Source organism: Amblyraja radiata, chromosome 15 (genome assembly GCF_010909765.2).
Source record: "Amblyraja radiata isolate CabotCenter1 chromosome 15, sAmbRad1.1.pri, whole genome shotgun sequence".
Taxonomy (NCBI): Eukaryota; Metazoa; Chordata; class Chondrichthyes; order Rajiformes; family Rajidae; genus Amblyraja; species Amblyraja radiata.
The window spans coordinates 17,789,467-17,816,784 of record NC_045970.1 but is presented as its reverse complement, the minus strand read 5'-3'; the positions used below and the strand labels follow the sequence as shown (position 1 = coordinate 17,816,784).

Here is a 27,318-nt window from a genome sequence, read left to right as displayed (position 1 = left end):
CTGCATGCCAATCCCGTAAGCCTTTCAGGCCAAGGCCCAGAGCAGGCCCCATGGAAAATGCGCCACCCCCCAACACCACCACCACGTCAGACAACGTGCAAGACTCGTTGGACCGGCAGGAAACAGAAGAATACCCATAACCATGGAGGTAGGTGGGTCTGGTTCCTACCAACATATAGAAAATAGGGGCTTAATACTAACAGGGGGGAGATTACACCTGGTTTAAGAAGCACGGGAGTCTATCACAAGTGATCAGTATATACCCAATGGCTTTAGTGGATACAAAATACAATTCATACTAGAAAAATTGCCACCAGTTCAACATTTACCCCAGAGGGTATTTTCCCTCTCCGTTAAAGAAACGAGAGGGACAAGCTGTACTGGTGAGACTAATTACAAAGGGTATCATGGGAAACATGAACCCTTGGAATTCGTATCAAATATTCGTCACTAAACCCAAAAAGATGGTGGATGTCGCATCATCATTGACTTAACTTCACTAAATATGGTTGTTAAGTATATACATTTCAAAATGGAAACGGTTGTTACTGCCAAACAACTAATTTCCAAAGGATACTTCATGGCAAACATCTTAAAGATGTTTACTATTTTAGTACCATTCACAAGGATCATCGCAGATACCTGAAATTTACCTGGATGGGGCAGCTATGGCAATTTAAAGCGTTACCCAATGGGAAAATAGGCAAGACCATGGAATTGACTATGTTAGCTGTATCAGCTACCAAACAGTTATTCGAAACCCTGGGATTGTCTTACATCCAGATAAATCTAAGTTGAAGCCATCCACAATCATGGACTACTTGGGCTTCACAATTAATCCAGTCTACGTGACTGTAACTTTGCCAAGAGACAAAACAGTTGAATTGGCACAATCATGCAACAATTTAATGGTCCACGTACTCCCAACTATTCGACAAGTAACAGAGTAATTGGGAATATGGTAGCAGCATTTCCGGCTACATATTCAGACCTTTGCACTGTCAAAACTTACAAAGAGCAAAGGTACAGGCACCAAAACAACATACAGGTCATTATGATCGTGTCATGAAGTCACCCACTGAAGCAATATCATAACTACAGTGGTGGGCAAAAAATGTTTGGCATAATTTCAACCTATTATCATCACTAACAAGTAGTAGATGGACTAACCCAGAATTATCGTTACCACTTACACTGGGCATTAATTATCTACAGATGACTTTTATGGTTTAAAAGCATATGCACAAATATGCATCACTTGCATGTACGGTTACAAATAGATAATACTACGGTGGTAGCCTACATTAACCATATGGGCGGCATAAAATCGGTATCATGCGACAAGTTGGTCAACACAATTTGGCAATGGTGTGTCGAAAGACATATTTGGCTATCAGTAACTTACCTGCCAGGTAAGCTAAATACAGTGGCAGACACCAGGTCACGTAAATTTAATGACAATGGATGTTAAACCCCAAATAATTTGCAAAAGTTATCATGCAATATGGCACGCCAGATATCGATTTATTTGCATCAAGGCTAAATCACCAGGTACCTATGTATGTCGCTTGGGAACCAGACCCTGAGGCAGCAGCGGTAGATGCGTTCGCGCTGGATTGGGGGATTCTTCTTCTATGCATTTCCTCCCTTCTGCCTCATCAGTTGGGGACTACGCACAATACAAATGGACTCTGCTTCAGGTATTTTGATAGTACCCGACTGGCCTACACAGCCATGGTTCCCAAAACTCCATGACATGGTTGTTGAAACTCCGATGGTATCCCCAGTGACCCAGAGTTATTAACACCCAGTGTCGGGCACAAGCCACCCGTGCCATGAAAATCAAACTCCTGGGTTGCAGATTCTGCACAAACCACTTCTGGGACTGGGATTATCAGAACAAACCATCGACACCATGTCAGCATCCCTTCGAACATCCACTAAAAAACAGCACTTGTCCAGCATCAAGAAATGGGAGAAGTACTGCTTGGATAAAGGGACCACCTACTCAACCGCTACAGTTACCAACGTACTGGAATTCCTGGCGAACCTTCACCACGATGAAGGACTCAGCTACAGAGCCATCAACACGACTAGAAGTGCCATGCCTGTCTATTTAAAACCAGCTCCAGGACAACAGGCCATGGGGTCCCACCCGCTGGTGGTCAAACTAATGAAGGGTATTTACAACTCTAACCCCCTAGACCAAGGTACACCCATACATGGGATGTCAGTGTGGTCCTGACATACCTCAGGGGATGGCCACCAGCCAGACCCCTTAACCTGGAACAATCTATGCTCAAAACACTCATGTTGATGGCACTTGTATCTGCACAGAGGGTCCAGTCACTACACCTATTGCGACTGGACAACATGATCACAGCTCCAGACCAGATCTGTCGTTATCCAGCGACTGATCAAACAGAGCAGACCAGGAACACCTAATCCAGTCGTGGAATTCCGGGCTTACACACCAGAACCACGGTTATGTGCCATGACCCACCTACTATCCTACATAGACACAACCAAAATATTCGAAGGAGATGAAAAGCCTTGTGGGTCAGTCATAAAAAACCTTATGGTCGGGTGACGAGCCAAACCATTGCGAGTGGCTCAAGCAGGTGCTAAAAACTGCTGGGATAAACACTAACATGTACAAATTTTATTCCACCAGGGCAGCATCCACGTCGACGGCTAAAAGAATGGACATGCCTATAGACCACATCCTGGCTACAGCAGGATGGTGGGGGGAAAGACCGTTCAGAAATTTTATAATAAGCCGTTGGCAAAACCTGTTTTATTTGCAGTAAAGATTTACGGACTGCAAATATTTAATTTAAGCCCAGGGGAGCAATTTAATTTCTTTGTTGTTATTGTTATAAAATACCATTGTGTTTTTCTACAAACAGATTCATTGGTTGATTACGATAACACTTCCTCCCTCAAGAACTTCGGCAGTGAGTGAAATAAAACTGTTACACGGTTTGAAATCACAGAGCTTTGAAGTCTTCACGTAGTCACTCACGTGACTCCGAAGTAAAATAGTAAGATTAAACGAGAACTTACCAGTTTGAAGTTTGATCTGTATTTTATGAGGAGTTACGATGAGGGATTACGTGCCCTCCGCTCCCACCCTCATAATATGCGTCAAACTGATAAACTGATGTCTCCTTTTCTTTACTATGTTTACTTCAATAACTGTGTCTATCTGTGATTCCACACCGCTGCTTGGAAGTATGCCGCGCATGCACGCTGAGCGGGTTCTTCACGTAATCCCTCATCGTAACTCCTCATAAAATACAGATCAAACTTCAAACTGGTAAGTTCTCGTTTAATCTTACTATTATACAACACATGCAAATTTAGGTGAAATCACCTTAGCGGACTAGAGGCTTGACAACCCGACCCGAGCGTGTGCGTATAGCACCATCACCCTCCCCACTAGATAGAAGAGGAGGCGGAGCGGTAGCAGGCGGGAAGGAGAAAGCAGGAGGAGACCCAACCGGGAATGCGGGAGGGGACCCAACCGGCACGGGGGATCCAGGAGGAGGAGAAGGAGAACGAGCAGGGGAGGAAATCATCCGCCCGAAACCAGGAAGCGCAGAAGGAGGAGAACGCGGCAAGCGAATGGACTGGGGCATGCAGGGAGCAGCAGGGTAATTGCGCTGGAAGCGCAACGGAGGAGCGTAAGGAGCCGCAGGGGGAGGCTGCGGCTCGTTAGCGGCCAACAGGTGCTGACGGCTCCGATGGTAGACAGCTCCATCAAAGTCCACCAGGTAAGATCTCGGGGAGTCGTCCACACCAACAACGGTCGCGAGACGGGAATATCCGGTGGCTGTCTGCATGCGGACGACCTGGCCAGGCAGCAGTGGTGAGAGCGGGCTGCAGGACTTGTCGTGAGAGCGGCGCTGTACCTCATGTTTGTGATCGATCCGTTGCTGAACGGCGGCAGGCTCGAGGACCTTGGGTATCAGGGATTGTTGTGCGATCGGCATCGGTGGGCGCAGCACGCGGGACATTAGGCGCTGGGCAGAGGATCGCATGGTAGGGTCTCGAGAGATGTTGCGGAGGTTGAGTAGACCCAGGTAAAAATCACAATTGGAGAGACGAGACTGCTCGAGTAAATTCTTGGCACTGCGGACAGCTCGCTCGGCCAGTCCGTTGCTCTGCGGGTACTCAGGACTGCTGGTATAGTGGTGGAAGTTCCACTTGACAGCGAAAGCCTGGAATTCCGCGCTGGTGAACTGACGGCCGTTGTCGGTCTGTAAGCGGACCGGGGACACGAAGGTAGCAAAGTGTCTGCGCAGCTTGCTGATAACCATCTCAGAAGTGATAGCAGGGAGAAGGTCCACCTCGAACCAATTGGAGTATGAATCAACCAACACCAGGTAGTGCTTGCCTCGCCATTCGAATATGTCAGCAGCCAGCGAGGTCCAGGGCATAGCAGGCGCAGGCTGCTGTAGAAGGGGCTGGCGCTGCTGATGTGGGGCCAGGGTGTTGCAGTCAGGACATGAGGCTACTCGGGCTTTAATGTATTTGGCCATGCCGGGCCAATAGTACTGTTCTTGGGCATGTGAGACGGTGGCATCGGCTCCGGGATGCCCCATGTGGACAGCGTTATAGTACAAGTCGTGTAGGGAGGCAGGGACGACCACCTTGTGACCCTTGATGATGATTCCGTCCTGGAGCACCAGCTCGTCGCGGACAAGAAAGAAAGGGTGGGCACCCGCAGGCAGCGAGGTGCGTCTGCTGGGCCACCCCCGCTGGATGACAGCTGCGAGCTGTTGCAGGTCGGGGTCGTTGGCGGTATGCTCAACCAGGCACTGCAGCTGCTTAGAGGGAACAAAGTTGACATTGAGTACCTGCAGATCCTCCTGCTCGTAGGGGTGCCTGTCACAGGAGGAGCGGGGGGGCCCGGGATAGCGCGTCGGCCACATGCATCTCCGTGCCCTTCTTGTACACAATCAGAAAGTCGAATCGTTGGAGCTGTAGCATCATGCGCTGTAGTCTGGCTGGTGCGATGTGAATGGGCTTATTGAGGATAGTCACCAAGGGTTGATGATCGGTCTCGACGGTGAATCTGCTACCTAAAAGAAAGTCTTTAAATTTGGAGCAGGCGAATACAACCGCAAGAAGCTCCTTCTCGATTTGTGCATAGCGCTGCTCAGTGTCTGTCATGGTACGCGAGGCATAAGAAATGGGCTGTAGCGAGCCGTCATCGTGGAGCTGCAGGCAGACAGCACCGAGTCCGAAACGGGAGGCATCACATGTAACTACGATTGGACGGTGCAGATCGAAAAACTTGAGAGTCGGTGTGCTGCTCAGCTTTGATTTGAGAAGGTCAAAAGCCTGCTGGTGTTGAGGAAACCAGGACCAGGCAACGTATTTTTTCGTCAGTTGCCTCAGGGGTGCACTCAACTCACTGAGGTTGGGGATGAACTTTCCCAGGTAGTTGACCATGCCCAGGAATCGCTGCAGGCTGGATACCTCGGTCGGGGCAGGCAGCTCGGAGATAGCATTGGTCTTCTGCGGGTCGGGTTTCAGCCCGTGGGCTGTGAAGATGTGGCCAACATAGGGTACTTCAGCTACACGGAACTTGCACTTTGCCAGGTTGAGTTTTAAGTTGATCTGGCGAGCGCGGTCTAGAATTCGTCGGAGGTTGTGGTCATGCTCAGCAGCATCTTTCCCGTATACCAGGATGTCATCCACAATAATGGCACACGGCAGGCCGGCAAACAGTTGCTCCATGGAGCGTTGAAACACCTCGCTAGCGGAGTTGATGCCGAACGGCATCCGCAAATATTTGAATCTTCCGAAGGGGGTGCCAAACGTGGTTAAGTCTGAGGAGTGTTTGTCAAGAGGTATTTGCCAGAATGAGCTCCTGGCGTCGACTGAGAACACCGTGGCCTGACCGACCTGGGCAGCAACGTCTTCTACGGTCCTCATGGGATAATGAGGACGTCTTATTGCTAGATTTAAGTCTTTGGGGTTGATGCACACCCGTATCTCGCTCTTACCCTTCTTCATGGTGGCAACCATGGTTGAGACCCAGTCGGTGGGTTCGTTAACAGCTTCCAGCACTCCCATGGCAACCATGTTCTTCAGCATGGCTTCGACCTTGTCCTTCATGGCAAACGATACCTTGTGCGGAGCACGGACCACTGGCACAACCGACGGGTCAGTTGCGATCTTGTATACAAGGGGCAGCTTGCCCAATTCATCATCGAATAGGTCGGGGTATTCAGAAAGTGGATTCAACATCACCCGCACTTTGTGGACAGAGCGGTCAAAGGACACCAGTCCGAGGTCCTGACATGCCTGATTTCTCAACAGAGTCACACAATCACAGTCAAGGATAAAAAACGACAGGGCTCGCAAAGATTTCTTCAGCACACAGTTGAAAGTGGCCCTCCCCACAGGTTTCAGCACCTCTCCCCCATAAGCACGCAATGTGGAGCGATCAGCAGTTAGCAGCTCATCATTTCTAATCTTGCTGAACAGGGATGTTGACATAACATTCACAACATTTGCGTTTAACTTACCGACACCATGTAAAGAAGTCATGTCTGTCACACTTGTAGCTTTACTGAGTATTTAATAAAGGCACATGTAAGGCACGTCCCAGTACTGACTGCATCTAGTCTTCAGGCGTACTGGAACCATGGGAGGAGCAAGGGGAAGATATCACAATTATACTGGGATGACTAAGGCGTGGTTAGTGGTATTGAGGTAGCTACATTATAGGTTGCATGCATAAACCATCTACAGTGAGGTTTCCCTACCGAGATCAAGCAGAATGTCCATTCACAAAAGTCTATTCAGGGTAAAAGGTTAGAATTACTTGGGGCCACACCCAAAACTTTATTAAGTCTTTTTACACGAGACGATCTACAGATCAGGTTGCAATAATTTAGATACTGGCAGAACCTGCAAAAAGGTGGATATCTATCTGGCCATCTGTGAGCAATGTACATATTTCAGCTGTCTGTGGTTGGAAATATCAGCATCTTTATGTTAGACGGACCTCAGTTCAGTCCAATACTGTGTATCTGTGCCAGTTTCAACAAATACAGGAAAGGCTCCGTTTTCTAGAACAGCAAGAAACAGAGCTCAGCTTTGTCTCTTCCAAGAGTGGGGGAAGCATATAGTAATGGCAAAGGGGGAACATCAAGGCAAAGGAGGAGTTAGTCAGTGAGGAAGACATAAACAGCCTTATATATATAACAACATAGAAATGCAGAAACAGAAAGTCATTTAGAACCTCCAGCTTGTTCTGCCAAGTAAAAATATGCAAAAGAACAAAAAAAGTCAGTGTTACAGAAAAAGAACTGGAGAAGGGAATTAATTTGATAGCTTTTACTTAGTTAATTCCATGTACTGAACCTTTCATCATATCTCTTAATGTCTTTCTGAAAAATCTCAGGTATAAAATCATAGTGGCAATCGCAGGAGAGTTCCAAACCTGCCATTCTCTATGTATTGAAGTCTTTATGATCTCACTCCTGAAATATCTGTTTTTATATTTTGCAAAGGAGTTGGGTGTAAGACGATTCAAACTAATAACGGAGTTGATCGTCTGCAAAGAATGACCTTCAGCCACATCTAAATGAGGCATTATGGGGGGTCAAACAAGGGTAGGACATGCACAATTAATGGTAGGGCCTAAAGGATTCTTGAAAATTGACTCTCTATGACATTGAACTACTAGGAGAACCAGCGTTGGCTGCCTCACCAACAATCTGTCCTTTCCTTCTTTGTGCTTTATTTGTAGGTGTTAAATGTATGTTTTAAGTGTTCTTTAGCTTGTTTTATGTGCGGGGTGGTTGGGGAGGGGTGCGGGAAACTTTTTCTAATCTCTTACCTCAACGGAGATGCGATTTCTTTCCATATCGTATCTCCGTCCGCACTGCGGCCTAACATCGAGGCCTTTGTTGGAGATCAATTTTGAGAGCTCCACCGCGGTCGCCTGAGGACTTACCATCGCGGAGCTCGCGATCCCTTGCCAGGAGTCGACCTCTGAGCTCCAACCGTGGGTGCTTACGGACTTTAACATCATGGAGCCCGCAGTCTCTGGTCAGAGACCGACTTCGGGAACCAAGCCGCAGGAGTTTCGACTGCCCTAATGCGGGAGTTTTGATCGCCCCGATGCGGGAATATCGATTGCCCCGACACGGATGGTTCGACTGCCCCGACTGCGGGAGAATAAAAAGGAAGAAGATTGGACTTTTTTGCCTTCCATCACAGTGAGGAATGTGAGGAATCTGCTGTGGTGGCTGTTTATGTCAACTTTTATGTAGTTCTGTGTCTTGTTGCTTTTTTTTTGCATGGCTGTATGGTAATACATGCTCGCGAGGACAGGAACAGGGAGATAGTGTGGCTGAGTGTGTGCTAAGGGGCTGGAGCAGGGGGCAAGGATTTCGATTTATAGACCACTGGGATCTCTTCTGGGGTAGGGGTGACATGTACAAAAGGGACGGGTTACACCTTAACTGGAGGGGGACCGACATTCTGGCAGGCAGGTTTGCTAGGGCTACATGTGTGGGTTTAAACTAAATAGTGGGGGGGGAGGGATTTACAAATTGGGAGTATAAAGAGGGAGTTGAAGGGGAAGTGGCTACAGGAAAAATTACAAAAGATTCTCGAATTAATGGGAAGGAAAGCTCGAGAATGGACAACATAGTATGGTCAGGGCCAATTACGAGCAGTGCAAGGGGGGATGTGAATACGGAGGTCATAGTGCTGTATATAAATGCACGAAGTATAAGGAATAAAGTGGACGAGCTTGAGGCTCAGTTAGAAATTGGCAAATATGATGTTGTGGGAATTACAGAGACATGGCCCTGTTGGTGAGGAATGAAATTCAATCCCTTGCAAGGGGTGACATTGAAACAGGAGATGTGGAGTCAGTATGGATAGAACTAAGGAATTGTAAGGGTAAAAAGACCCTAATGGGACTAATCTACAGGCCCCCAAACAGTAGCCTGTACATAGGGCGCAAGTTGAATCAGGAGTTAAAATTGGCATGTAGCAAAAGTAATGCTGTGGTTGATATGAGAGATTTCAACATGCAGGTAGACTGGGAAAATCAGGTTGGTACTGGACCCCAAGAAAGGGACTTTGTAGAGTGCCTTTGTGATGGATTCTTAGAACAGCTTGTATTGGAGCCTACCAGGGAGAAGGCAATTCTGGATTTAGTGTTATGTAATGAACTGGATTTGATAAAGGACCTCGAGGTTAATGAGCCATTAGGAGGCAGTGACCATAACATGGTCAGGTTTAATCTACAATTGGAGAGGGAGAAGGGTAGATTGGAGGTGTCAGTGTTGCAGTTGAATAAAGGGGACTATGGGGCCATGAGGGAGGAGCTGGCCAAAGTTGACTGGAAAGATACACTAGCAGGGAGGACAGTGGAACAAAAATGGCAGGTATTTCTAGGAATAATATAGAAGGTGCAGGATCAGTTCATTCCTAGGAGGAAGAAAGATTCCAAGGGGAGAAAGGGACGACCATGGCTGACAAGGGACGTCAGGGACAGTATAAAAATGAAAGCGAAGAAGTACAACGTAGCAAAGTTGAGCGGGAAGCAAGAGGATAGGGTAACGTTTAAAGAACAACAGAAGATAACCAAAAAGACAATACGGGAAGAAAAGATGAGGTACGAAGGTAAGCTAGCCAAGAATATAAAGCAGGATAGTAAAAGCTTCTTTAGGTATGTGAAGAGGAAAAAATTAGTTAAGACCAAAGTTGGACCCTTGAAGACTGAAAAAGGTGAATATATTATGGGGAACAAGGAAATGGCAAATGAGTTGAACAGGTACTTTGGATCCGTCTTCACTAAGGAGGACACAAACAATCTTCCTGATATAATAGTGGCCAGAGGATCTGGGGTGATGGAGGAACTGAAGGAAATCCACATTAGGCAGGAAATGGTGTTGGGTAGACTGATGGGACTGAAGACTGATAAATCCCCAGGGCCTGATGGTCTACATCCCAGGGTACTAGAAATCGTGGATGCATTGGTGATAATTTTCCAATGTTCTATAGACTCAGTATCAGTTCCTGTGGATTGGAGGGTAGCTAATGTTATCCCACTTTTTAAGAAAGGCGGGAGAGAGAAAACAGGCAATTATAGACCAGTTCGCCTGACAACGGTGGTGGGGAAGTTGCTGGAGTCAATTATAAAGATGAGATAGCCGCATATTTGGATAGCAGTAACAGGATCAGTCCGAGTCAGCATGGATTTACGAAGGGGAAATCATGCTTGACTAATCTTCTGGAATGTAACTCGGAAAATGGACAAGGGAGAGCCAGTGGATGTAGTGTACCTGGACTTTCAGAAAGCATTTGATAAGGTCCCACATAGGAGATTATTGGGCAAATTTAGGGCACATGGTTTTGGGGGTAGAGTGCTGACATGGATAGAGAAGTGGTTGGCAGACAGGAAACAAAGAGTAGGGATTAACGGGTCCCTTTCAGAATGACAGGTACCGCAAGGCTCGGTGCTGGGACCGCAGCTATTTACAATATACATCAATGATTTGGATGAAGGGATTCAAAGTAACATTAGCAAATTTGTAGATGACACAAAGCTGGGTGGCAGTGTGAATTGTGAGGAGGATGCTGAGATTGCAGGGTGACTTGGATAGGTTGGGGGAGTGGGCAGATGCGTGGCAGATTAAGTTTAATGTGGATAAATGTGAGGTTATCCACTTTGGTAGCAAAAACAGGAAGGCAGATTACTATCTAAATGGCGTGAAGTTGGGAAAAGGGGGAGTACAACGGGACCTGGGGGTCCTTGTACATCAGTCTATGAAAGCATGCAGGTACAGCAGGCAGTGAAGAAAGTGAATGGCATGTTGGCCTTTATAACAAGAGGAATCGAATATAGGAGCAAAGAGATCCTTCTGCAGTTGTACAGAGCCCTAGTGAGACCACACCTGGAGTATTGTGTGCAGTTTTGGTCCTCTAATTTGAGGAAGGACATTCTTGCTATTGAGGGAGTGCAGTGTAGGTTTACAAAGTTAATTCCAGGGATGGCGGCACTGTCATATGCTGAGAGAATGGAGCACTCTGCTTGTACACTCTGGAGTTTAGAAGGATGAGAGGGTATCTCATTGAAACGTATAAGATTGTTAAGGGTTTGGACATGCTTTTTGGAGGCAGGAAACATGTTCCCGATGTTGGGGGTGTCCAGAACTAGGGGCCACAGTTTAAGAATAAGGAGTAAGCCATTTAGAACGGAGATGAGGAAACATTTTTTCTCACAGAGAGTGATGAGTCTGTGGAATTCTCTTCGTCAGAGGGCGGTGGAGGCAGGTTCTCTGGATGCTTTCAAGAGAGAGCTAGATAGGGCTCTTAAAAATAGCGGAGTCTGGGGATATGGGGAGAAGGCAGGAACGGGGTGCTGATTGGGGATGATTAGCCATGAATGACGGTGCTGGCTCGAAGGGCCGAATTGCCTACTCCTGCACCTATTGTCTATTGTAATTCACATATCATTTTACCTTAATTGGTACATGTGACAATAAAAGATCTTTGAAACCTTTGAATTGTGATACACACTTTGTCATCATTTAGGGAAAACAGATTAATGTAGCTGAAGTCCAGGACGCCTCCCACAGGAAGCTTTAATTGTTGAATTGAGACTTGCTGTGCTTTAATCAGAGCATCAGCTTTACATGGCATGTGAGAAGACAGAAATAAAGATCTCCATCTTATGGCAGGAAGGTCCTCTGAGAATTTTCCTTGGTGTTCAATCTAGTCCTCACCTTTACTCGCCCCTCTCACCTTTTGCTGTCATTGTCATACAGGTCCCTAACTGCATCTCTGTTTCCCCTTTAGCATCCCTTTCCTGAGCATGCCCCCACACCAATCAATCATGCATCCAACCTCAAATTTCCTTCCTGCTCTTGATGTTGATGTGTTGATGTTTTCTTGGTGCCTTTGACTCCCATTTTATTCCCAGTTTCATGTTCAATTGAAGATAGACACAAAATGCTGGAGTAAGTCAGCGGGCCAGGCAGCATCTCTGGAGAGAAGGAAAGGGTAACGTTTCGGGTCAAGACCCTTCTTCAGATTCAATTCATGGATTGTATATCCTGAACTCAATTAAGAAACAAGGTATACTGAACTTAGTACTACAAAGAGACAAATTTCCAAAACAACAGAATGGCTATGTATGTTTATCTTGTCTGGATCATAATATCAATGAGTTCAATGCAGCATTCAAAAGGGAAATTATTCCAGGTGTAGTGTCACCAAATGTTCATAAAACTGTCCTACACATTTGCTACACTGAAATTATATGCTCACACAACTATCTTTGCTGCCACCTTCAATGGCACTTTGTTCCAGTATCACATTAGGTATTATCTCTGAGATTGTTTATAGGAAGACAAAAGCACAGGGACAATGGATGGATTGACATGATATGGTAGTGAATTGGGGCTGAGAGATATAGTGTGCTTGTTGAACCTCACATCTTTGACCAGATCTGCTGAGATCACCTGGAACTGCCAATAAGCCTGTAACTGGTTGATTTCCAATCAAAGGCTGAAAATCGGATTTCAGTTTATCACAGCGGTAAGCCCAGGAACATCTGAGATACTCCGTAAGTCTGTACCATGTTAAACTTGACATAAGAATAGTAATTCCTTTAAAAATAATGTGTTTGCTAGACAAAGATAGGTGCATTTTTTTTCTTTGATTATATTAATTTAAATGAAGTAAATAGTATAGATTAAGTAAATATAGTATAGTATAGATTCTTTGAAGGGAAGGCTGGAAAGGCATGAAGGCGACAGAGATTTAACTGATAGATTTAGATGAGGAAAAATAGGATGAGGCTTGTATTCAGCATGTATTGTCTTTAATTTGTGTATTGGTGATGTCTTTATTATTTATTTTACTCCGATTATATGTTTTTTACTCTTGTTAAATTCTGTAAGGTGTCCTTGAGACTTTTGAAAGGCGCCCATAAATAAAATTTATTATTATTATTATTATTGGCACGGGCTACCTAAAGAGATTTTTTTTCCAAACTGGCAAGTTACCTTCTGTGGGTTATGCAGCATCCCTGCAGTAAATGGGTATGTGTCAGTTCAGATCTGCACCATTCTTCAAACTGATGGTTGAAAAAAGGTCACAGATGAAAATACAAAAAATGTGTGATAAAAAAGTGGAAGATGCATAAATTGAGATGCTCAAAGCAGGAACATAAGTGAAGGGGATAGAGCTTGGGGGAAAGGAGAAACGGATGGGGTAGAGAAGAGGGGGGGAAACCTAAAATTGGATAATTCATTGTTCATAATGTTAGCTTGTAAATTACCCAAGCGGAATATGAGGTGCTGCTCGCAAATATGAGTTTGCGTGGGGCCTCACTTGGGCAATGGAAGACACCAGAACTGCAGTTCAGTCGAGATACAGGTGAATGAGACACCTATGACAGCACAGCAGGGGAAGGATATCAAGTTTTCTATAAAGGACATCTTGTACATGCTAAAATGGAAACCCCCCATCTTGAAACAGATGTGGTGGAGACAGAGACATTGAGAAATGGGGATCGCATCTTTGCAAGTGGTGCTATATTCAAATGTTTTTTGATCTTGGCGTTCATTTTTAGCACATTGTTTCGATTTGAGATTTGCAATATCTACATTTTTTAAACAACATGTTGGAGTAACTCAGCGGATCAGGCAGCATTTCTGATGTTACTGAGTTACTCCAGCATTGTTTTTTTAACCAAAGGAACGTCTGAGGTTCCTTGTGCCTCCGTCGACATTTCTTTAATTTATATTTTCCCATTAAAATTCCTTCCACGTGCATACGATATGCTTAATCACATTTAATTACCAAACAAAAAAACATTATTTGGTTGAGACAATCACCGTTTTTTAAAATTCATTTTTGCATTCCCTATCTTTTGCGTGAAGTAACGTCCGTCCACTTCTGCAAACCTGTCTCCCCTTCCCTGAAATCTACAATTTTCCAGGACTGACGGGTCTCGTCCCGAAACGTCACCTGTTCCTTTTCTCCATAGATGCCGCCTGACCCGCTGAGATACCCCAGCATTTTGTGTCTATCTTCGGTTTAAACCAGCATCTGCAGTTCCTTCCTACACGTCCAGTTTTTATTCTATCTCCCACACTTGTTTGTTTTTTAGGTCTCAAAGATTAGCTTTGGTCAAGAGAATGTAATCGATGTGGAAATTACTTTGCATTGTGCAGGAAGGAACTGCAGATGCTGGTTTACACCAAAGATACTAGAGGAGCTCCGCTCTATAATCTTTGGATCTTTGGTTGACACCGGTGGATAAGACACACAAATGCTGAAGTAACTCAGCGGCTCAGGCAGCATCTCTGGGGAGAAGGAATGGACGACGTTTCGGGTTGGATACGTCTTCTTCAGAAAGACTTTGGAAATGTCATGGGGCGCTGGTTTCCGCGGCTAATGGACGTCGGCTCGGAAAGTGAGTGAGAGAAAAGATCCTAGAGCTCGCAATAGGATATTTGAGTGAGAGGCGGGGTAGACGAGTGGAGGCGGCGCTGCAGCGGCCGGCGAGTGGAGGCGGCCCCAGGGCGTGGGCGCGGATCCCGCAGCCGCGTCCCCATTGGCAGCTTCAGCTACAAAGCGCACGAGCGGCGACCCAATCGCTTCCTTTGGCGCCGTAATTCAAACCGTTTGTTTTTTTTCGAAAAGTAAACTCGGACGGATGGAGGGAGGTGGAAGTCGACCGATTTTGTGAGGTGAGGTGAGGAGGGCGAACGGCGTGATGTTTTTGTCGGGGATGGAAGGCGTTTGGCCGTGCACTTACCGCCGGAGGAGCGCCCGTCCACCGCGGCAGCAGCGACGGCGGCAGCGACGGCAGCGTGAGGCCCGGGCGGCGGCGGCAGCAGCGTGAGGCCCGGGCGGGGGCGGGAGCGGCCGTTGCTGCCGACCGTTGGGCCGCGCGACATTTGAAGGGGCGCGCGCGCGCGGGGCGCTGGCGATCAGTCGTAGCCGGAGCCCGGGAGCGGGGAAAGGAGAAGCGGCAGCGGGAGGAAGAAGCGTAAACTAACTCGCAAACTGCATGGACTGGTAGGAATTGGCACCTGCAGGTGAAATAAGAGAGATTGTCGCCGGGTGTGTTAAGTGTAGGGAGGAACTGCAGATGTTGGTTTAAACCGAAGGTAGACTCAACATGCCGGAGTAACTCAGCGGGACGGGCAGCATCTCTGGAGAGAAGGATTAGAATGGGTGACGTTCCGGGTCGAGACCCTTCTTCTGACCGACTAATTCAGGGGACTGCAGATGCTAATTTATACCGAAGATCAGACACAAAATGCTGGAGTAACTCCAGCCTTTTGTGTGTATCTTCACTGAACCGGATTAAACGCGCTCAAGTGGTAAAACGCGGCCGGCCGGCCTCCCTGCACCAGGAACTGCAGATGGCGGTTTACAAATTAAAAAAAAAAGACATGGTCAGGTAGCATTTCAGATGCTGGCCGACTTGCACAGGCGCTCCAACATTTTATATCTTCTTTCGCGGCGCTTGTTTTCGTTTCTCGCAACGAAACCAGCCGATGGCGGCGTTTTTTTTATCTCTCCAAGGGAGAAAGACTTTAAATGTCTGGCAAGCTGGAGGTGTTTCGTCTCTCGGGCTTTGCCGCTGGATGCGTGAAGGAAGTACCGCCGTTTTACTGTTATCTCCCGACTCTTGAAACAAACGTAATTTATTCTTCCAACCCAGCGTTATGAATATTGATTTCTCTAACTTCAACTAACTAACCATTGCTTTCCTCACTCTCTCCGTCCCTCCCCCACTCTTGTTATCCGATCACTTTCACTGGCCTCCTGATTAATTTTACTGATTGAATGCCGCATTGTCACCTTCCCCATGGCTAACAATGAACATTTCCCATTCCTATCTGCTTTGATCTGTTGTTTTCACACCTCACCCCTCCATATCTCTAGTTCCCCTGACTTTCGGTCTGAAGAAGGGTCTCGACGCGAAACATCATCCATTTATTTTCTCCAGCATTTTGTGTCTATCTAATTTATTCTGATCAGAGATGCTGCCTGGCGCGCTAAGCTCCTCCGACCTTTGTGTTCCGTGTGTCTCTTTATTTTGATCTTCATAGTTTCGCATTGTGAATCTAGAAAAGCGGATCTGACTAAATGCTTCAGAGGGGAACCCATGTGCACAGACAGGGCTACCGACAACTGGACAGGGTGCTGGAATAACTGGGTCAGACAACAACTCTGGAGTAAAGGAATAGGTAACGTTTCGTCCATTCTGAAGAAGAATCCCGACCTAAAACGTCTCCTATATTTGTTTTTCTCCAGCGATACTGTCTGACTCGCTGAGTCGCTCAAGCACTCTGTGTTTATCTTTGGTATAAACCAGTAGCTGCAGTTCTTTATTTCTACGTTGATTTTACTTGATCCCTGGAAGCCCGCGCTTTTTGAAATTTAATGCTTGCAAGTTTCTTGCACCCTGCTTCCGGAGAATGTGTGCTCCATGTAATATAGACAAATAGTGCATGCTGACCAAGATGCCTTATCCAAGCTAGTAACATTATGTATGTTGAGGAGGAACACGGCACAGGCATCCGTTCGTCTTTAAATGTACCTTTTTAGGTAATCACGGAGTCCAGGGCAAAGATACTGGTCCAGGGTGACTTGCAGTTCTATTGTTCACGATCTAGTTGCTCAGCCCCACAGGTGGGACAGGAAAGAATTGTCGTGGCAGGTGGAGTGCGACGTTTGGGGGGGAAGGGTGGTGGGCTGGGCTCGTAAATTTCCACCAGAATTATTTTTGTACCCTTTAAATAGGCTTAAAGTTCTCCATGCCATCGTATGTGCTCCTATTCCATGTTGAATGGAATTCCCCTTACTCGGTGATGGAAATGGGTTTTATGAACTAGGGGTACTCTAAGGTCCGTGAGGCTGAGGTTGGGAAGGAAGGGTAGGAAGGATTTTTTTATGTGCGATAATACCCATGTAAGAGTACAAGAATTCATAACTTGCTTATTGTGTATTTATAATATAATTTATTGTGTATTATATGTCATAGCTGCTTTCTTGCATCTCTCTCTCTCTGTTTACATTACAAAATGTTCCATAATGGTATATAATCTTCATTTTTTTCTGTCGCCTCTTTCTTTCTGCATGTTCCGCTGTCTTTTAAAGTATCTCGGTATGCTCATTTTCACAGGGGTACACACATCTGAAATTTATAGATATTTGATAGTGATATATAATAAAATTTTATAGTGATATATATAATATACATAATAAAATATTTCCGCTTGCACTATTGTTTTGCTAAATAAAACCACCCACAATAAAATATTCACCACTCATGATTTAGGCTGGAAAAAAACTATTGGTACTACTTATTTAATTTTCTCCCCACTGAAACACTTAATCTGAAAATGCAGTTTCTTATTGGGGGCAGATAATGGAAAAATTAATGTCCTTGGAGACAGCAGCTGATTGGACGGGAGGAGACCAATTTGTTGATTGGACGGGAATTTTACAATACAATACCATTTATTGTCATTTGAGCCTCAGTGAGGCTCAAACGAAATTCCATTTCCACAGCCATACAAACAAAGACAATTTCCTACAGACATACACACAATTTAATTCACACAAACATCCATCACAGTCAACCCACTGTGATGGAAGGCAAAGTCTTTTCTCTCCCCTGTTCTCCATTTCTCTCCCGATGTCCAAGCCCCGGGCGGGCGATGATAAGTCCCACGGCCATTTTATGCCGTGCCGGGCGATTTACGGCCCCGCTCCCGGTCTAAAAGTCACAAAGTTGGAGCCCCCGGCGGGCGCTGGAATGTCCCACGGCCATGAAGCCGCGCCGGGCGATGTACGTCCCCGCTCTGGGTCGTTCCAACCCCGCGACACGGGCTGGAGAAGTCGCGTTGCGGGAGCTCCGGGAAGCGGAGTTCCCGCAATTGTAAGGGAAGCTCGTTGGTGATTGGACACAACCCCCTTAGAGACAGCGGTTGATTGGCCCGTCAAATAATTGGGCACAAAAAATTGACAAATAGGAAAACAAAAATCGGAATTCCGATTTAAATCTGATGTAAGGTGGGTATCGCTTCATTCTAGACAACAGATTAAAAAAAAATGTAACCCCATTAAACCACTCTGGGTGTATTATGATATGTTCTCCAGTATGAAGTGTACAGCAAAACTTGCACTTCCATCGTGTTGTTTCTTAAGCGGACCACAGATTTATTTTAAGAGCAAAACATAAAGTGCTGGAGAACTCAGCAGGTCAGGCTGGATCTATGAAGGGTCTCGACCCAAAACGTCACCTATTCCTTCTCTCCAGAGATGCTGCCTTACCCGTTGAGTTACTCCAGCGAAAGACAGAGAGACACGGCGAGAGAGCGAAAAACAGAGACACAGCGAGAGAGAGAGGGAAGCAATTAGAGAGCGAAAGACAGACACAGCGAGAGAGGGAGGGAAGGAGAGAGCGTAAGACAGACACAGCAAGAGAGAGCGAGAGAATAATAAAATAACGTGACTACCTGCACACCAGAAGAAACCCATGCTCGCGGTCCGGAGCAATGACAGTGAGTTTATTAAATTCCCCCATGAATTTTATTGAAAGGAACGCCGTGTCATTAATACATGGTCAAAACACAATTACATTTACTGAGGAATGTGGATCGATGTATTGATGAGACATTGTATAATTACGTGTTAACTACTGGCTGTTAACGAGTGCTAACAGTGGTAGTTAACAAATCGTTTTCATCTCATGGCCTATGCAGCATGACTCGTAACGATTATCCATGGTAATTTTAAAAAAAAAGTATGAATCTTGATACCCCTACTCTGCATTTAAAAAACCCTCTTAAGATCACTGTTCATCCTCATAGGAATGTAGTCTTAGCCTGCCCAACCTCCCTATAGCTCAGGCCTCAAGTCCTGGCAACTTCCTCATAAATGTTCTCTGTGTTCTTTCCAGTTTAACAACATCTTTCCTATAGCAGGGTGACCGAAACTGAACACAATATTCCAACTGTGGCTTCACCAGCACCATGTACAGCTGTAACATAACATCCCAACTTCTATGCTTAAAGCCCTGATTGACAATGTGCTGAAAGCTACCCTGACCACCATATCTGCATGTGAAGCCATTTTCAATGATCTATGTACCTGCCTTCTTGGTCCACCTGCTCTATAACACTCCTTCGAGCCCTGTCATTTACTGACATATTGCCCCTGGATCCAGCAATATGCCTAATTTTAAAATAAAAGTTCTCCATGTTTTCAAATCTTCCATCTGTGCATGACCCTATCTCCATAACCTTTTCTAAACTTTATAACTACAGATTGGTGTGCATTATATTTTATTTGCTCTTTTGGTGACTGACTGGGTTCAATGAGATGATATTCATTTTTTAAAGAACACTGTTTAAGATGTAAGGTTGACACAAAATGCTGGAGTAACTCAGCGGGACAGGCAGCATCTCTGGAGAGAAGGAATGGGTGACGTTTCGGGTTGAGACCCTTCTTCAGACTGTTTAAGATGTCCTTTATAATGTAGCAACACTTTGGTAACCTGCTGAAATTGCTGTGCGCCTAGCTGTCAGTGTTAGATGTTCTTGTAGAGTGCCTTTTAGATCAATCAAGGTGAATGACCTGTGTAAATCCACAGCATTTGGTACAGCAATGTTGCGAAGTGGTACTGACAATTATAGAACAGAACAATACAGCACAAGTAAGTAAGTTTAATGGCAAAGTATTATCATACAAGGAATTTGCCTTAGTGCTCCGCCCACAAGTAACAACATGACATACAGTGACAGTTACGAATGACTCAGAAAACACTAAACTTTAATAATAATAAAACATTAATGATAAAACACCATTGATCAAGCATGTGAACCAACAAAATACCAGATCAAAGGGAGGCTACAGATTTTTGGCTGTTGAGTAGAGCAACTACTCGTGGATAAAAACTGCTTTTGTCTGGCTGTGGCAGCTTTGACGGTCCGGAGTTGCCTTCCAGAGGGAAGTGATTCAAAGACTTTGTGGCCAGGGTGAGAGGGGTCAGAGATGATCTTGCCCGCTCGCTTCCTGGCCCTTGCAGTGAACAGTTCATCAATGGAGGGAAGGTTGCAGCCAATAATCTTCTCTGCTGATCAGACGATTCGCTGCAGCCTCCAGGTATTGTGCTTGGTGGCTGAGCCAAACCAGACCATGATGGAGAAGGTGAGAACAGACTCTACGATGGCCGTGTAGAATTGGACCATTATTGCCTGTGGCAGATTGTGCTTCCTCAGCTGCCGCAGGAAGTACATCATCTGTTGTGCCTTTTTGACTGGAGTTGATGGTAGCCCCCCACTTAAGGTCCTTGGAGATGATGGTTCCCATGAACTTAAAAGACTCCACAGATGTGACTGTGGTGTTGCTGATGGTGAGGGGAGGGGGAGCTCTCCTAAAGTACAATCAATTCCACTGTCTTAAGAGCATTGAGCTCTAGGTTGTTGCTATGGCATCAGGACGCCAGCTGTGACAATTCCTGTCTGTCGGCAGATTCCTCCCCATCCTGGATCAGTCCAATCAGGGTTGTGTCGTCCGCAAACTTGATAAGCTTGACAGGTGTCTGGAGGTGCAGTCGTTCGTGTAGAGGAGAGGAGAGAGTACGCAGCCTTGCGGTGCTCCTATGCTGAGTGTTTGCGGGTCCAAGATGTGCTTTCCCAGCCTCACATGCTGCTTCCTGTCTGTCAGGAAGTTGGTGTACACTGACAGAGGGGTTCAGGCACAGTCAACTCGGAAAGTTTGGAGTGTAGTAGCTCTGGCACAATGGTGTTGAATGCAGAGCTAAAATCAACAAACGAGATCCTTGCATAGGCCCCCTGGCGGTCTAGGTGCTGTAGGATGAAGTGCAGGCCCAGGTTGACTGCATCATCCACAGATCTATTGGCCCGATATGCAAACTGCAGAGGGTCCAGCAGGGAGTTTGTGTTATTTTTCAGCTTGGCCAGCGCAAGCCTTTCGAGTGTCTTCATGACTACAGAGGTCAGTGCGGCAGGCCTGTAGTCTTTAAGACAAGTAATCCTTGCCTTTTTGGGTACAGGGACAATAGTGGAGACTTTGAAGCAGGCAGGGACAGTACATGTTTGCAGGGACTGGTTAAAAATGTCTGTATAGACCGGTGCCAGCTGTTTGGCACAGAGCTTAAGAGTAGAGGGGGAAACATTGTCAGGTCCTGGAGATTTCCGGCTCTTTTGTCCTCTGAAAAGTCTCTCCACCTCCTATTTTTATTGTTGATATTGGATAAGTTAGGAGGTACACAAAATTGCTGGGGAAACTCAGCGGGTGCAGCAGCATCTATGGAGCGAAGGAAATAGGCGACGTTTTGGGCAGAAACCCTTCTTCAGACTTGGATAAGTTATGTTGTGCAGCACAGAGGGTGTGGATGATTGGGTGTGAAGTGGTGATTGGAGGGGGTGGGTGTAGAAAGGCACAGTCTTTGCAGACTGAGGTCAGGCTGTGAGTGGGTGTGAAGTGTTGGTTGGGGTGGGAAATGGTCCAGTCTTTTCATACTGGAGTCTTGCCTTAAGTAGGTGTGAAGTGGTGAATGGGAAGGAGAGGGTGCAGGGTCCATTCTTTGTAGACAAGAACATGCCCTTCAGCCCACAATGTCTATGCCCAGCATGATGTCAAGACCAACTCTTTCCTGTGCCCATAATTCATATTCCTCCATTGTCTGCATATCCATGTATCTATGCAAATATGCCTATCATCTTCATATATCCATCTCAGTATATATATTTTTTTTTTAAGGGTATATGGGTTTAAGAGGTATTGCCACACAGATTCATGTATAGATCATGTATAACCAACACTAGAATGAAATATTCTAAGTACAGCCACTTACCTATTAAAATCTGTTTGCAGGTAAGAAAATAGTGTCAGAAACATGGCACAATTTGGTAAAGTCATAGTTATCAAACGTACTGGAGCAGATGGATGCAACTTTCCTTTGACATCATCTTCATGTTTGTTTGGAAGGTAAGACTACTATGTTGCATTTATGATTCTAAATGTAACTTTCCTATGCTGTCATTTACATTTCCATTTGTTTTCTTTCTGTAGGAAAACAGACTGTGACATACGTATCCAGTTGCCTCATGTTTCGAAAGAGCATTGTAAGCTCGAAGTGAATGAAAATAATGAGGTAATTTCTTTATTATTGGACTTTACAGTATTGTACTACATTTATTACATTTTGATAAATTAAATTTATTTTCCAGGTTATTTTAATTAATTTGAGTGAAGTGAATCAGACATTGTTAAATGGTGAACCTATACATCATTCTGAACGTCTAAAACACCGTGATACATTCACAGTTATTGATCGCTCTTTCAGGTAAGATCTGCAGAGATTTCCAAATGTGGCTTAACTTTCACTCGTATATACAGGGCTCTCACTTAACTTTTTCCCTGTTGTAGCCGGACAATCTAGGCAGCTTTTTAGGTCGCCAAATGACAGTTTACGTGGTCATTTAAGACGGCTTGCATGACACGTACAATAATGTGCTCGGACGAAGTGCGTAGTTACCAGTCGGAATTGTGCTCAATGAAGCATTAACATATTAGTTCTGCTTCAAATAAAGTCACAAACTAAATCAAGATATGATTATACCACAATGACATGCAGCAAAATTATAATACATTATCTCAACCCTTTTTACACATTGAAATTAATGCAATTTCTATTATTTCTTTCCACTTCCAAACAAAAATGTGGTTGGATTATTCAGCGTATGATCAACCTGTGTCAATAAATCCTGGACCCTGGTAACATATGCTTAACCATGCACACTACAGATTGATGCAAGCATGTTTTCTGTGACGGACCGAAAATTATCATGACATGGCCATAGCATGGGTCGTTATTGCTATTGGTACAGAAACACTCTCGCTTCCCACATAATTTATCCACAACAAAATATACAGGTTGCAAGGAAATTTCTAAAGGCATTTTATGATAATAGCTGTTAAAACCGACTATACCCATTGGACAGGTTGAACATTACACTAATTGACAAGAGATGGCCAAAGGACATAACTGCAGCAAATGTTCTTTTGGTAATATGTTTAAAGGTGTCAAAACGCCACATTACTGGACATTCAGATTAGATGTATATGTTGTGAACAGCAATGAAGATACCCAGTTTGTACGCACCAGATTAAAAAAAATTATTGATAAACGATGTTTCCATCATTCCCACTTCAGAATTAACATTAAAATTTCAAGTGAAATATCTCGTGACCAAATTTGTGATGTATATGACTGACTGTAGAAGTAAAACCTGGATAAATCCAACGTATAGTTGTGAACGTTGCTCATTAAATAACTACAGTACTGATACTCCTTATTAAGAGGATTGATTTGCCGTTAAAATGAATTCTGTAATAACGTGTCAACGGTAGCAGTGACAATCGAACACTGATTTTAATATTTCACGTGTTCACAATTTAATTAATCTATCTTTGTGGATTAAAACAAATAACAGTGGGATTTAAAACACATTTGATTGCATTCCGTTACCAAACGTAGTCAATGTTCGTTCGAAGACATTTCCAGCACAATAGGCCGGGGGGGGGGGGGGGGGGGAATCGGTGCCGACACGAAATGTCACTTATTCCTTGGCTCTAGAGATGGTGCCTGTCCCGCGGAGTTACTCCAATTTTTTGTGTCTATCTTGTGTATAAACCAGTATCTGCAGTGCCAAGCCGGGCAGAATGACTCGGCATGTAGGTTGCCTGGCGGCACTTTAGGTGGCCATTGGCACCCGGGCAACAGCTAATTTCGAGCCCTGATATAGTCCTATATATATATATAACTGATAGATAGTTAGCATTAATGTAGCTTTAGACATCAAGTTTATTTTGTAAATCCTAACTAGCGGCTCTCGCCTACTAAATACAGGCTCTGTTCCTTTAATAAGTAGAAAATTGAGGTTTTGGATAAGTTCAAGGAACCTTTGAGATTGTTTCTACCTCCTTTCTAAACTTGTTCAAGTTGTTAATTTCGCTTTTCCGTTTGTGTGATTTATTGCCCAGATTTGCTGGTGTTGTTATTCAGTGTAGTGCAGTCTCCTCTTGGACCATTCAATAACTGGCTCCCCATATCTCTTGGGAAGAATCAAAATATAATTATTACTGTCAAATTGCAGAATGGGTGTGCTTGTATTGTGAGCAGTGGTGGGCATTATCAACTTGCATGCAGCAATATTTTACCAGACTTTGAACATGAGAAGAGGCCATGAATCCTTGAAAGAAATTAGAAAGATGAACAAGCAGTTAAATTACTTTTAGTTGGTATTGTTGGTTTAAACTTTTAAAGCTTGTGAATATTTCATATACTTAGAAATATTCAATGGACATTCATAACCCTTAATGGCTTTAAGTAAGTGTGAAGCTGCAGGGAAGTTTTAAAAGACACAAGATGATTCAAAGCATCTAAGAATTTTAGAGAGCATTTAAAAAAGAAACATACAAAATAGAGATATATAAAAATAAACTGTCTAGATTTAACTTACAAAATTCTTATTTGAAGGTCTTTAGCATTCCTTTCTCATTCCAATTAAAGAATGCTGAGTCTTTTATCCATGGTAGAGAAATCTAAAACCAGACAACATAAGTTTAAGGTAAGAGGGGCAAGGTTTAATTGGAACCTCAGGGGCAACCTTTTCAATCAGGGGTGTTGGGTTTATAGAATGAGCTGCCAGAGGAGGAAGATGAGGTGACTACTTTAGCAGCATATAAATGATCCTTGGACATATACGTGGATAGGAAAGATTTAGAGGACGTAGGGCAAACGCAGGCAAATGGGACTAACTTACATAGGACTTCTTGGTCAGAATGGGTGAGTTTGGCCAAAGGGCCTGTATCCATGCTTTTTAATTCTATTTTGCACTTCCTTTAAACACATGCAAGATTCCAATTTTTTGCAAAACATTCATGTCAATCATTTATTCCCAATTCCCTCTTGTGTGCTGAATTTCGCGCACCACAGAGATTCTTTAGGATTTATCCATTAGCGTAAGTTGCGTGTAAATTCTGTATTGCTGTGCCGTTACTTTGGATCATATCAAGACATCCCTAATATTTCTTATAATAATTGGAGCATTTAAAAAAAAAAATTCTGGACATACAATAGTGTTTACTGATGCTTTGTTCCAAAATCAAAGATTGGATCAGTGGCTTAACTACTTTGGTAAACAATTTGGCATGGCTGGTGTAGACTCTTCATTCAGCCGTTAATGTAAATAAACACAATGGGAAGAGTTGCCTTCTGGAGCAAAATGTCCTGGAAATTAACTTGCTCTATTCTTTTGTTATTAGATTTGAGTACCCGTTGGAATCAGTGCACAACACGAGCCCAAGGAAAAAACGGAATTCATCAACCTTGAAGAATGAAACTCTACAAGTATGTGGATGCATTTTTATGTTGTAGGAAGGGAGGAAAGATGTGATGCCGGTAACTTAATTTCAGACCCTTGCAGTTTTTTCAAGGACTTCGTAGTGTTCCTTTGCTCCTTTTTTCCCCCCCCATGCAAAACATGGGATTTTTCCTCCGAGCTTCTGCTGCTTTTAATCTATGGCGTTTCTTCTAGTATGGTGGAAGGCTGGTAGGCTGCCTTCCATATTTTTATTAGCATTGCTCAGGGTCTTTATAAGGTTCTAAATACAACATTCTTTTATTTTGCTTTTGATTGTTGTTATGGGGTTCAGAGGCAAGTGATTCGATGTCCAGCTGACAGAAAGCTGACTATTCTGAAAGTTGTGCCATCAAAAGAAAATGTTTTGTTCTCATTGAGCTTTTTTAACAGTAAATTTAAGACTTTCAGTTAACTTAATAACAAATGTGGTTGGTGACTGTACGGGATGAGATGCATTAAACAGTACATTGAAGTAGCTGCATAAGGAGCTGATAACTGTGGTGCTGGCATTTTCACAAAGTTTTGAATTACAGTAGAAGCCAAGTATTTCAGTATTTACCATCCCCATTCTCGCATTAGGATAGAACCCGGGTCTCTGGAGCTGTAAAGCAGCAACTTTACTGTTGCGCCACTGTGCCACCAGTTACAAGAATCAGGCAAAATGTACAACTACATTTTTAGATAACTTGATTTCAAGCAGATTGTCTTCAATTATTACCACTACCTCCAGTGTACCTATATATTGTAGATTTTAATTAATTCAAAAATCGGCCATAAAGGCATAATTTTATGTTCCATCAATAGTACCAGAACTGATAATTAATCATTATACAGTCCATTTCTGTGAATCACAGTGCTTCAAATTAGTTTCTTTATTCCTTTGATTACTTAATTGTAATTTAATTTCAGTAATAATGCATATCCATTCATTTAATGTGGTTACTTGTAGATTAATGTCCAATTTGATAAATTCAGCAAACTGAACATAGTTGCTTTTGGGCTAAGCTCTTCCTATTCTTGAGATAACATGGAAGTTGGAATAATTTATACAACACAGGCAAAAGTACATAGACCGCACTTTTTGCCCCCCTCCCTTTCTCCTATCTAATTTTCCTTTTTGTATTGGGCTTTTGGTGTGCTGAGAAAATTAGTTTTAAGTTTCCACTTTCCCTGATGATATATCTGCTTAGAACAGATGCTTGTTGTTTGACCTGTATATAAATTGACTTCCGAAGTTAAAAACCTTAAATAGTTATATTGATTCATGTTGGGGTAAGGCTTATTCATTTTTATTTTGCTCTCAGAATTTATATGTTTTGTGGGCTTTCATATAAAAGTTCTATTTGGACCCATATTGCTTGAGTCTTGTAGGTGCTTAATATGATTTTATGAAAGTAGTATTAAGGCAATCTCTTCTTGCAACTTGGTTATCCATCCAAGAACTTGCAACAATCCCCTGCCTCAGCAATTTCTTATTATTTATGTAACCTTTTAATCTTCAATTTAGTAGATCAAATGAACTAGATAATCATTCCACGTGTTGAATGGAACTTCCTTTTGGTCCTTTTCAATGTTTTACTTATTTGAACCTATGCTAGTCATTCTATTTCATAGAAACATAGAAATTAGGTGCAGGAGTAGGCCATTCGGCCCTTCGAGCCTGCACCGCCATTCAATATGATCATGGCTGATCATCCAACTCAGTATCCCGTACCTGCCTTCTCTCCATACCCTCTGATCCCCTTAGCAACTTACACATTGTAAATCTAGAAGATTGTAAATAGTTTCCATTTTTTAAGTTTCACTACATAGTTAATTAGAGCGTTTTTTGATTTCCAATTTAACT

At 44.0% G+C, this 27,318-nt stretch overlaps 1 protein-coding gene across 6 annotated transcripts in view; it reads left to right on the top strand.

The window, feature by feature from the left end:
• The first annotated feature begins 14,626 nt into the window (after positions 1 to 14,626).
• Positions 14,627 to 27,318, top strand: part of mki67 (marker of proliferation Ki-67) — a 46,718-nt gene continuing 34,026 nt past the window's right edge. For 4 of the 6 annotated variants that reach the window (XM_033033689.1, XM_033033688.1, XM_033033690.1 and 1 more), the window contains exons 1-5: positions 14,941 to 15,075; positions 21,919 to 22,032; positions 22,117 to 22,198; positions 22,275 to 22,390; positions 25,375 to 25,459. In XM_033033689.1, coding sequence (XP_032889580.1) covers positions 21,941 to 22,032; positions 22,117 to 22,198; positions 22,275 to 22,390; positions 25,375 to 25,459 — 375 coding nt within the window. In that variant the 5' untranslated portion in view covers positions 14,941 to 15,075; positions 21,919 to 21,940. Of the gene's footprint in view, positions 14,745 to 14,940; positions 15,096 to 21,918; positions 22,033 to 22,116; positions 22,199 to 22,274; positions 22,391 to 25,374; positions 25,460 to 27,318 lie in introns of those variants that run through there. The other 2 variants (XM_033033686.1, XM_033033687.1) reach the window with 2 other exon arrangements.